The sequence below is a fragment of the Musa acuminata genome, chromosome BXJ1-5, assembly GCF_036884655.1.
Source record: "Musa acuminata AAA Group cultivar baxijiao chromosome BXJ1-5, Cavendish_Baxijiao_AAA, whole genome shotgun sequence".
NCBI lineage: Eukaryota > Viridiplantae > Streptophyta > Magnoliopsida > Zingiberales > Musaceae > Musa > Musa acuminata.
In genome coordinates, this window is record NC_088331.1 from 44,322,818 (window position 1) to 44,335,270 (window position 12,453).

Here is a 12,453-nt window from a genome sequence, read left to right on the forward strand (position 1 = left end):
AATTTTCGAAAACTTGCTAGTAGACAGTCTTTGAGATATTCACATAATATTGATTGCATCGACATAGCCACATTCATTCGCTGGACGTATATAGAGTATAACATCAGATGTGTACAACCTCTCAGTCCGTTTTAAACTGCAACACGATAGAAACATAAAGTGGCAGTATATACTGTTATCCCTAGTAGGAGTTATAAAAAGATATCTAACCATTCGATCAATCGTGAATATCTGACTTGAGATAGGAGTCTTTAGATGCGAACAAGTTGGGGTATGAGAGATATGGTTCATCCTCACTAACAGGTGAGCTTTGAGGTTCATGAGATCTATGAGTTGGTGAATCCCATATCTGGCCCTGTCCATAGTCAGTACTTTTCTCATTATTGCCGAAAGAATACTGTTGATGATGGAAGATCGGATTTGCCAAATCCGTTTGTTCTTCAAAGCCTTCGCCGTGAGATTCATTTCCACTATTTTCTGATTTTGCGAGGAGATCAGTAAGTCTAACCTGAGCAAGGTTTGCAGCTGCTCGTGCTGCAATAGCTGCATGTTCTGCGGTTTCAGCTGCAGACTGGGCAGCAGTTAACACATCCTGTAAGTCCACATCTATCTCACATTTTGCCCTGGAAGAGAAGGATGGATGAGAGGAAGCTGGTTCATTTTGAGCCTGATAGTCTGAAAAAGAAGACAATGGTGGTGGAGGAAGAACACATTCACCTCCATTTGGAGATGGTGATATTGAATATGGTGTTGGTGGGGAGGGGGCTGGCTGACTTGTAGAAGAGAGCGATGCAGGATCAGAAAACTCATTTTGCTTTGGAGGGGCAGAAAAAGAAGAAAGAGGTGGGGGGCTAAGAAATGGGATGAATTGTTTGTTTGCCGTGAGAACAGCATTGGATTGATTTGGTGAGGAAGTACTTGATGGCTCTGTGTCACTTACAGCAGGTTCCACAGGTGGAACTTGTGCCATATCCTCACTTGGAATAGACTTGGTAACCTCAGGATGACCAAATCCAAGGTCATGGGCAGCAGAAGGTGGTCGACTTGAGACATTCCCTAACGCTGATGGGACATCTATAGTTGCCCGAACCGAATCCTTCGGAACTTGAGGAAGATCCAAGGAATCTAAATCTGCATCCGAACCAGGTTCAATGTGAGACTCATCTGTATGGTCGGAAGATAATGCATCATCATGTTCATCATGTTTCTGTGGCAGAAGAGGCAATGACGATCCATTTGTGACATGGTTTGGTCCATTCTGAGGCAAAACAAGTATGATATTAGACGATGAAGAATATGACTTTAACCATAAAGTATAATAGCCTTGACTGACCAATAAATCCTCGTGCGGCTTGCGGAACTCGTTTTCGGTGACAGACGGATCCCAATCTAACTCATGTTGCTCGGCAATTTCCTTTAACAACTTCATTTTTGTTTCAACTGAAGGAACCCGAATCGACAGCAGTTCAATTACCTACAATAAACAATAATGTATCAAAAGGAATGTCTCGCTAGTTCTATCATTTTGCCTCCTCCCCATGACCAGTAGAATCCAGCAACTAATTCTTTTGGTTGTTAATGTTACCTGGCGATTAACTCCACAATCTGGCAAGAGATAAGTTGCTGCTGTCGCAAATTCCTTGCCATATTTAGCAGCAAATAACATTTGCACCTGCTGAAGTTCAGGCAGGTCCGCACATCTCGGTGCAGCAAAACAAATAGTGGAAATTGCTTCTTTCAAGTCTAAAGGACATTCCCTGAAAAATTGCAGTACAGAACTTAAGCCTCAGAAGAAAGGGCTAATAGTTGGGGTCTAAATCTAATAAGACTTGAGAATAAAACAAGTCATACAAACACTTGAGGGGGATATACTAAAAAATACAAGATAGGATAATAAAATCAGTCGTATTTCAAATTATATTCTGGACGCCAAGATCGTCTATGAAACATGAAAAATCAAGGTGATAAGAGATCACTGTAACATGCGATGAGACGAGAATAAGCACCGAAAAGGGTATGCTTTTACAGATGAATTTCCTCTTTCAAAATGGAAAATATGCTCGTAAAGGATCAGTTAAAAAAATTAAAAATTGAGTGATTAAAATAAACCGCCCAACACAAAACTATATGAAGCTGCGGATTAGGGAAATCGGAAAGCTTGATAGGGAACTTGAAAGTCTTTTCATAAATGATCTTATTCCTGGACACCGACACAATTGGGGAAGAATGTTTGGTTATGAGATTAAAATAAAACAGCCCACGGGCACCCAACACAAAATCAAGAATATTTGGTTGTAAATGATTACTTGTTATTATTAGGTCCATACTTAAAATATCTTATGCTTTTACAGATAATTTTACAAAGCAAGAAAATCCGGGAAGATGAGAGACGTCTTATGTTTTTTCCCCCACCCAGATGAAGATTTATTGACCAACAGTTCTCTGCAGCATTGCAGAAAGATTAAGATATTTCAAATAATATATATTTGTTAAATCCAAGGCCATTTCCTCCAAACAACTAAATTCTCAAGAAAATATAATTTTTTTTTATTTTGCAATAACAAACATTCGAATTTACTGATAGTCACTGAGATTAAACTAATTGACAAGAAACAAAAGATATAAAATTTCAACTTCATGTGCTGAGAATAAATCTTGAAAAAATGTGCAACTGTATTATCATGCTAGAGCTAGGTTAATAAGAAAGCTGTGCCATTATACTGCTCACAACTAATTCTATCTAAAAATCTTTTTCCATGAACAACACTAATGTTTCTGCATTTACCTAGACCTAGACAAAGGAGTGGAAAACTTGGAGCCAACTTGGACAGGTGAAAACTTATACGTAAATGGTTACTTTGTCTCAAAGCCAGTGGATCAGAAGAGGAAACCTCAGAAGAGTAAGAGTAGCAAAGGAGAGGGATGTGTCTCATGAGATTTAGATGGGAATTTACATACGATGTATAAGCTCTGATGATGGATGGCCCATCCGAATGCATATCCAATGGTCTCCCATGGATCACACAACACAGACAAACAAGACACAAAATAAAGAAGTGTTTGTCATTACGGTGGCATGCATTCAGAGGAGAGGATTTTGCAACCCCAAAATAATTGGGAGTTTATGGCTTGTTGTTCGAAGCAATTCATTGTCAGTATTCTCAGTTCAAATCCATGACAAACAGAAAAGCTTCAAAACATTAGAATAGGGTACGCATATAGAGCAAGAATCAAAATGGATGAATATTAGAATAGGGTACGCATATAGAGCGCATATAGAGATATTAATTCCATTCTGACTTTCTAGTATATTCATTCAACCTATTAGTATCATTCGACTTAATCAATTCTTCGCTATCATTCAAAGGGTAAATCAAAGAAGAGCCTCCATTCCTCTGGAACAAAAGAATGGGGTATAATCCTAAGGTGAGTTCTCCCACTCCTTTAATACCCCTAATGAATGCCCATTTAAGGTCTTTTGACTTCCATTCAATACAGTAAAGGGGGATCCAAACTCATTCTGGAGCTTCTCCCTCTTTGGAATGCATTTGATGTATGTTTCCATACCCTTAATAGCAGAGCTCGGTGTTGGGTCAATAGAGCAAGAGCAAGAATCAAAATGGATGAATATTAGAATAGGGTACGCATAGTAGCAGCCCTTATGCTTGTTAGCAGAAAAGATAAGCATTATGTTGCAATCAGGGAACGAAACGAAGTGGTATGAACAAAACCTTTGCGATTCTATTATGGGAAGGCGGACAGCGATCAGCTCGCAGAACAGCTCGAGGATCTCCTGCGCTGCCATCATATTCTCCTCCCGGATGATGTGCTCCACCTTTCCATCAACAAAAACACATTGTTCGTTTTCAATGCTTGACGCTTCCAACAAGCATACAGCTGATCAAAGCAGTAGATCGACAACCGAAGGAAAAAAGCATCATACCCGAATCCGGGCAGTGGCTTCTTGACCATCCTCAAGAAGCTTGGCAATATCCTTCCGCATCTGCTTCAGCTGAATCTCCCGTCTATTCCGCAGCAACCTTATTCTCGGAATTGTCAGCTTCAGCAGCGTTTTGCTTATCACAGAAATAGTCATGGTCAGGACCACTGATTTACTTCCGTAAATCCCAGAATCTCAACTTTTACTTTTCGATTCCCAATATATAAATATACGATAGAATAATGTCAAAAAAACACTCTCTTCTTCCTTATAAGATGCAATTTTTCCGACAGGAACAAAACTCGAAATGACCACGATCAAGTAGATCGAAACATCATAAATCCACAAAAGAAAATTAATACCAAATCAATATCAGCAACAAGAAACGCTTCTGGTTCATCAAGAATCGCGAAACGTCGACAAGAATTTGCAGAAAGAATCGACGCTTCCAGAGGGGGGGGGGGGGGGGGGGGGGGGCACAAAGGGGATTCATGCGACGAAACCGTGAAACATGAGAAGAATGGCGATCGGAGCGCTCATCGCATACCATTTCGCTCCTCTGAAGCCCTTGTTGAAGAAAGCATCGAGCATCGACATGGCTGGTTATTCGCCTCTTCACCGCCCCGAAACCGAACGCGGATGAAGCCGAGCACCGTCGAATCAAGGATCGAAGCTCGTCTATTTATAGGGAAGAGGCCGATGAAGGATCGGTCCTGTGTTGACCGTCCGATCTACATTAGACACCGGGGAGATCTTATGGCGCGAATATTGGCGCTCCCGTGGGTGCCTTCGGCTCGAAGCTTGCGGTAACGGAAGCTGTTGAACGGCGTTACGAGAAGAGATTCCAAGCGCATAAGGTCGTTAGGACACGTACGTACGCTATAACTCGCTCTTGGAAGCATCGTAGAAGAAAGAAACCCCAAAACAAACATGGCATGTGATTTTAATGAAGAAACATTTGGATGCTATAAATTAGATGGACCTATTCGTATTCATTATTATACATGAATATGCTAAAGAAATGCTACAGCTATAAATTTTAATATGCATAAATGAGCGAAATATACACCAATGAATACAAAAATAGGTGGGAAGTTCACAACTAAAAGAGAAAAGAAAAAAAAAAACTCAATTTGGGATTGTATTATATTTATATTTATATCTATTTATATTATAATAAAAATAATTATTGTTATACTTTTGATAGGTTTGGACTCTACTACTCCATGGCCCAAATTTAGAAAAGAAATAATTAAAAATATTTTGATGATAAAGTTTAGGAAGATTAAATTTTTATGGTTCTAGAATTTGGAAGGAATTCTTCATCTTTCTCTTTTAACTTTGATGATCTTTATGTATGATACCACATCAATTAGTGAAAAGGATAAAACATTTGTTGGGCATCCTATATCAATAAAATATCTAAAAAAATATTTCTTCATTAATCAACCCTTTCAAATTTATGGTAAAGAACAAAAAATTGACTTTAAGTTTTAGATATTTAGGAACATATGCTACCTACAATATCAAAGGAATATCAAAGGAATTTTATTGAACAAACCCCAATTTAATCTTTCACAAGAAATTAGATATGAGATATGATTATCTTTTGTCTTCGAACTAAAGTGGGACGACGGATGTGAGAAACAAGTGTTTCTCACATTCAAAAAAATTTTCCTATATCCAAGACTTGAACACTTAATAATCCTACTCTTTTGGATGTGATAATACTCTAAACAAAAGCTAGATGAAATCAATTTTGCCAAACTAAGTTGATAACTAAATTTGATCCTATCATATCAGCACTAGGAGAAGAGCTCTTGAGATAATATTATAAAAAAATCAAACATAAGAGGTCCCTTCCCAACTTTTCCTATTATTAGTGGCCAAAGCCATGAGACCTCTACCTCTTTAGAAGCACCCAATGCGATACTAAATCCATACTACCAACAATGGATCCCAAGCAGCTATAAATTTCCTTTCTTAATAAAAAAATCTATCACAAATCATTATTCTTTCTTTCGCCTCACTCAACAAGTTTAAGTCTTGACCGGGATGATGCATACTATCGCCTCTATTATAAGATAATTAACACAATTGGTAATAATACATAACTAACCTAATGCTTATCAACCACAAGAAGTTCTTCAACTAGAACTAATTTCAAGTACCATAAAGAACTCCAGGTCAATCATCATCTCAACCAAAGCCAATGTTACAAACCCTTAGATACCACAATCACTTCCTTACGAGCCCAATCTGATTAAACAGCAACAACTTCTAGCTGAATTTGAACTATACTCTACTAAAAAGACAAGTCCTATCTTAGACAAACAATTACAAGAAGTGGACAAATGAAATAGCCCTCCTTGTTGTTTATGAAGAGAAATATATTCCTTCTAACTTTTATTTTTTTCAATTTGGAGAGCTTTGATAGAAATTCTAATCCCTTGAAGTATATTATTGTATTTATAATGCAAATGTTCTTATACGTCACCTCTAACACCCTTATATGTCAAAACTTCTCCAACTACTCAATTAGAAAATGCCTAAAAATATTTTTCTCACTTTCTTCCAATCTCAAATTCGATCACATCATTTATGCAACTATCAAAAAAATTCAAGCTTCACTTAGAAAACATCTAACACTCTAAGAAATCTATAACTATTTTTTTAATTATTTGACTAGACGATGATGAATTCCTAATTGACTATTTTATGAGGTTCAAATATGGGATCTAGCAAGTAGTCGATATACACTCATCCTTGATAAATCATGCATTCATCAATGACTTAAGATGATCATGATTCTTTTGGTTGCTTACTAGGAAGCCTTTAACGATATTTCTTAAACTATACAAAAAGGCATATCAACATCTAGCAACGTGTGAGATTTTTTTAAAACATTTGTGCAAGTGACATAAATAAGAGCAATCTACGTAACTTTAACCTTCATAATTTTATGATGTGGAGTCATCTTGGGTGGGCAATATGTGCTAAACATCGTAGTACATTTTGAACCAAATTCGGACTGAAGCAACGTCCAACCTAAGTCAAGTTGAATCAGTTTGAGCCCAAATCGAATCAAATTAGGTTGAATTAGCATGAACTCAGATTGAGGCCAACCAGACTATCGAAAGTAGGATCGAATCAACCCAAATTAAGACTAAGCCAAATCGATCCAGGTCGAACATTTCTTGCTTTTGAAAAAAAATTTCCTTATCAACATGACAATACTTACAACCATGTTTAGTTGACATTATGTATGTAAACGAAAATATCTCAATAAGAAATTAGTCTTTATTTTAGTGGATACGTCAACGAAGAATCGCTAGATTTTTTTCAAAATATTATAGTCATTTATGGTTTAAAATATTAATAAAGCTTACTCGTATCTCAATTACCAATTTACTCTTTTGTTCAATCATGAAATCAATGACCAATTATTCTTGTTTTAATTATGCAAACAATATCTGGACGTAGTCAACGAACAATTTGATTTATTACCATGATAAAAATTTTAAATTCGATGATCATAATTCTAAAATCTTAAGCTATTAGAAACGATTTAATCATGAAACAGAAATATATGATGGTTCAGCTTCTTTCATTGATAACTAATCTTTAATTCATTTTTTTGTTTTTGGCATGCACATGAATATATTTCCAATATTATATCATTTTAATTTTTAATCTTTTAACCTCATTTTATTTTACGTGTTCAAATATGGCAATCTTTCATTTGGATTCCAAAGTTTTAAAGGAGGCATGTAAAAGCTCACATCACTTCACCTCAATGATAAATAAATTAAAAAATTAATATTTAAAGTGATGAAGAGGGACAGATGAACTTTAAAATCAAAATAAAAAAAATTAAAGATCAATAAATAAAAAACATATCAGAAAACTAACATAAGATTTAATATAGTTTGATAAGTCACCATTTATATTTATGGAGAAAATTAATTTTTTATTATATGACAAAAATTAATTAAAGAAATCACTTACTCCTTGAGTTAATCTTTACTCAAAATTCCTTGTACACCTTTGAGTTAATCTACACCCTTTTGCATAAACTCGAACTTTTTTTTTAAACCCTCTTTAAATATAATAAAAAATAACTCAATGACACCCAAAGTATATACTTCTATGTTTTTCATTCTCACCAAAACTTTAACACTCAAAGGTGTATTTATATGAATAAATCTTAATTTTCTAATGACTTATTTTTTTTGCATTAATACCTAATCTAAATCTTAATCCTAAATAAAAAATTAATTAGTTAAAAACTTTTTAAAATAATTAAAACTCTTAAAATATTTATAGACAAAGTTTTCTACTAATATGTTCAGTGCAACTCATGTCCAAGATAATGTTGGAATTGTTTTGCGTCCAAAACACCAAAAAACCTCCTTACTCACTACTCTCACACCGTGCCATAGTACTGATGACAAGTCAGAGTTTTATCTTGTTTTAGTCTTGGATGAGTATGAAAAGAAAATAAATATCTCAATTGGATTCGCTTTACGAAGGAGATTTAAGTCAGATAAAGATTGAAACCGATGGTGTCATATCAATTATAAATGACAAAAGTGACAAATCAATTTTTGATTTTTTAAGTCATGCATCTATCAATCCAATTAATGTGATTTTGGGTAAGTTTGATAGGACAGGAAAAATATCTAAATTGAATCCGGATTCAGAGAACTCGGTGATTAATTAAGATACAAGAATATAAAATCGATAAATTGACGAGTATATTGACTACTTGAGCATGGTGCACTGTCAATCATGCCTTGTGATTCGCAAAAACCCTTGGATATCAGATCGAAGGCAGTATGCATGCCTTGATCACTATTTAGGTATCTGGAGATCAAGAAAGTCATCTTGACCGTTTCCAGCAGTGTCATCTGACTCGGTCAAAGACCAATGTCAAAGTCCTGACGACTTGGAAGGCAACAACCAAAATTAATTTGATGAGGTAAGTAGTTTAGTTGGCCAGTCCTTGTCCCAGTTCTCCTTTTCCCTCGCTACAAGGTCATATATAATGGTTCAGATCTCATTTCTTGCTTTTACTCTTCCAATATATCTCCAAGCTTCTTCAATCTCATTCCAACATCCACTAAAACCTTTTAATTCACCTAACAAGTCCTTTTTATTGTTTTTAATCTTCTCTCTAGCTGTTAAACATAATTTATCAAATTAATTCAATTATTTTTATATTTGAATTTTTAATGCTAATTACTTATGAGGATTTGCTTTCTTACCCATCGAGGAGGAGTTCCCAATTCAAATTCCAAGCAGCTCCTGCAACCAAAGCAACAATGGATGGTAAATGACCAATAGACAATTATTGAACACAAAAAGAAATAAATAAAATAAAATAGGAATACTTTGACAGAAGCAGACGTGGTTAAAACTGACGGCGACGGAGGCAGACAGGACACCCAGAACGGAACAGACGAAAACGTTACCTCCTCAACTGCAGTGCAAAACAACCAGTCCGACGTCACGCTCAGTTACTTGCGATCGAATGGAATTGCTTCAGAAACTTAAGCAAACAAATCGATGAGGGTTTATTTTGGAAAATATTAACTGAATTTTCTTTTTCTCGAAGGCGTTGCCGGATCAATTCCGATGTCTTTGTACAGTTTCCACAAAAGAGTATGTGCATACGGGCGGTCTCATCAGTTCGCCGCCCGCACCATGCGTTTCTTGGTAAGAGACGACTAGAACAAAGCTCCGATGTGCTTCCGATCGGGTCGGACGGTCGCCAGCGAATCTCGCGATGATGATGGAGAACGTGTGTAAAAATCTCTTTTCTGCTGTCTTTTCTCTACGAACCTGATTCGAGATTTATGGGTTGGACGGCCTTGGACATCCGGGAGAGGCGGGTGGGGCGGGGTTGGAAGTTGGTTCGCCTCCGCTGCTGATGGGAGGAGGGGCGGATGAGGGCGGCGAGGGCGCGCTTCACCCACTCTCCCTCCACGGCCCCGATCCGGACCAGTGAGTTGGCCATCGCGGACCTACGGGCGTTAAGCCTGTTCGAGGGCGAAGCGGCAGCGGCGGCGATGACGTGGCTGGGGTTATGGTGGTCGAGGCCCTTGTGGAGGCTGCAGCGGAAGGATCCAGGGTGGGTGGATGGGGAGCAGAGACAGGTGCGGCGGGCGGGAGCGGCTGGGGATCGCTTTAAGGAGCAGCCATAGGAGATGGATCGGTCGAGGGAGAAACGGACGGGAGGGGCCGGAGGTTGGGCGGATCGTTGCTGGGAAAAGGAGTTACGGGAGCGGCCGGTGATGCTGGACGACGACGAGGCGAAGGAGGCACCGCCGCCGGCTCGGGGAGAGATCGATGGCCGGAAAGCGAGCACCGGACCGCTGGTTCTTCTTGAAGGCGTTGTCATTTCTTTCCGATAGAGAGAAGAAAGCTACCGACTCCCTACTTTGGCAGGCACAGCTGAACTCCGGCGTGGTATTTATAGCAAGCGAATCAGGGGTACAAGAGGTAATTAAAGAGAACCTTTGGGGCGATTGATGAGATGCAGTGGGGTTAGTTCAGCAGCCGTCGAATGCGAGTGGCGGGAAGTAACGGATCCGACGACGCGTGGATACCGAGTCTTCGCCCTTTTCTTCGGTTACTACGGGATTGGCGGGAAGTAACGGTTCAGCAGCCGTCGATGTTTCGACACACACATCACTCGGGAAGCGACAGTGGGGGTATTTTGGTAAAGGAATCCGCCCCCTGGGAAGCGGGTGGGTCTGCGTTACCCGACACCCCATTCGCTGCCACTTGATGGGCCCCACACGTACTGGGACGTCGTAGTGCGGACGAGATGCATACTTCATTTTTCTTCCTTCTAGAATTGTATTGTCGTATCCGTATAATTCGAGGGTCGTATCGCTGTGGCTTCAATGTTGAATTACGAGTAGACCAGGAAAAGAAAGTCAAATTGGATTAGTCTTACCTGTTGACTAAGCAAATAGCTCGATCCATAATTAATTAAAGTGAGATGATCCAGTTGACTAGTCAAACCTTGACCGAAACCTATCCGCTATAAGATTTATGTGTTGATATGACGCCATGGGTCTTTTTTTTGGTCAATCATATCATTCTTCGGATTAAATATCTTACATTTTGTTCCTTAGTCTCTCTTATTTTGAGGATAAAAATATTAAGCTCTTGTTAATTTATTAAACTTTAAGATTTATAATTAGTTAATCAAAGTCTTTATAATTAAGAATAATTTTTTAAAAAATATTCATATTTTGGGTTTTTCTAAATCGGTACCTTATTTTATTTTTTTGATGAATAGTATTTCTAATTAAAAAAATATTTAAATTATCCCTAAAAAATTTTCTCGCTTGTTATAGTGTTTTGATTTGTTACAATATTTTGAATTGTTAGAATATTTTAACCACTATAATAAAAATACTATAAAGCCTACTTGTAAATATAACAAATAAGTTAAATAAAATCAAAGCACACTAGAAAACATACTATGCTAAAATAGATATTTATAATAGTTTAGAATGATTTCACCCAAATAAAAATAAAAAATTAACTTATTATAGTTATTTTGACCATCATAATAGAAATACTATAAGCCCCATTGAAAACACTATAAATGATCTAAATGGACTCTTGAACTCAACTAAATTGAATTATAAACATAGAAATATGATATTGTAATAGTTTGCGAATAATGACAACTAAAGAGGTATAATATGATGTCACTTATAATATTTTTCAATGGTATTTATAGTATTTTTAGTACATCAATACTACAAAGTACTATTAAAAAATATTATAAATGAGCCAATGAAAATACTATAATAATTAAAAATTGCTAAATAAATGGGTGACAAATTTGATGGAAAAACTTTTGAGGGATATTTTAAGTATTTTTTAAATTAAAAATATTATTTAAAAAAAAGTAAAAAGGGATATTTAAAAATCTAAAATATGTGTATTTTTTAGAAAAATCACCCTATAACTAATAAGACACTTATTAATTTAATAACATATTTTGGAATCCTATGCACTTATAGTGAAGCTTGTTAAATCTTTGATTTTGTTGATGAAACTAATTGATGAGTTTATTTGACTAATATACTTTTTAAATAAGTGACATAGAAAATATTTTGATCATGGACTCGGACCATCGAAGGGCCAACTATTATGCAAGTGACTCGAATGTTGTATCAAGAAATTGTTATGTCAAAAATTAGATGTCAAGTTGGAGGATTGGTCGATGTACCAAAAATCGGATTTCATATTAAAGGTTCGGGCATTAGAAGGATTAGATATTGCATTAGAATATTGAATACCATGGGAAAGTTGATATGTTGGTAACCGAGCGATATGTCCTAGGTTTAGACGAAGTGTCGATATATTGAAATAATGTATAATGTGCTAAAAGCTTTATAAATGTGTTGAATGTATGATTGATTTATCAAAATCCTCAAGTCACTATGGGTCAATTTGAGTTGATATTAGGTCGAAACCATGCTAAA

General features: G+C 36.7%; 2 protein-coding genes across 4 annotated transcripts; both read right to left on the reverse strand.

Moving 5' to 3' along the window:
• Positions 1–49: 49 nt before the first annotated feature.
• On the reverse strand, positions 50–9,771 carry LOC108952924 (uncharacterized). 3 transcript variants are annotated; one of them, XM_065184357.1, is made up of 9 exons: positions 9,537–9,771; positions 9,334–9,422; positions 9,208–9,247; positions 4,488–4,756; positions 3,944–4,076; positions 3,732–3,835; positions 1,586–1,757; positions 1,334–1,474; positions 50–1,207 (listed from the first exon to the last, which is right to left on the reverse strand). In XM_065184357.1, exons 4-9 carry the CDS (start codon positions 4,535–4,537, stop codon positions 218–220), a joined length of 1,590 nt encoding a protein of 529 aa, XP_065040429.1. In that variant the 5' UTR covers positions 4,538–4,756; positions 9,208–9,247; positions 9,334–9,422; positions 9,537–9,771; the 3' UTR covers positions 50–217. The 3 variants fall into 3 exon arrangements, with proteins under 3 accessions (XP_065040429.1, XP_065040427.1, XP_065040430.1); XM_065184355.1 differs by having other exon boundaries at positions 50–1,258; XM_065184358.1 differs by lacking the exon at positions 4,488–4,756 and having other exon boundaries at positions 50–1,258.
• A 5-nt stretch (positions 9,772–9,776) lies between these two features.
• On the reverse strand, positions 9,777–10,343 carry LOC135674001 (uncharacterized). The gene has a single exon (XM_065183411.1). The coding sequence runs from the start codon at positions 10,341–10,343 to the stop codon at positions 9,777–9,779; it is 567 nt and encodes a 188-aa protein (XP_065039483.1).
• Between the last annotated feature and the right edge of the window lie 2,110 nt (positions 10,344–12,453).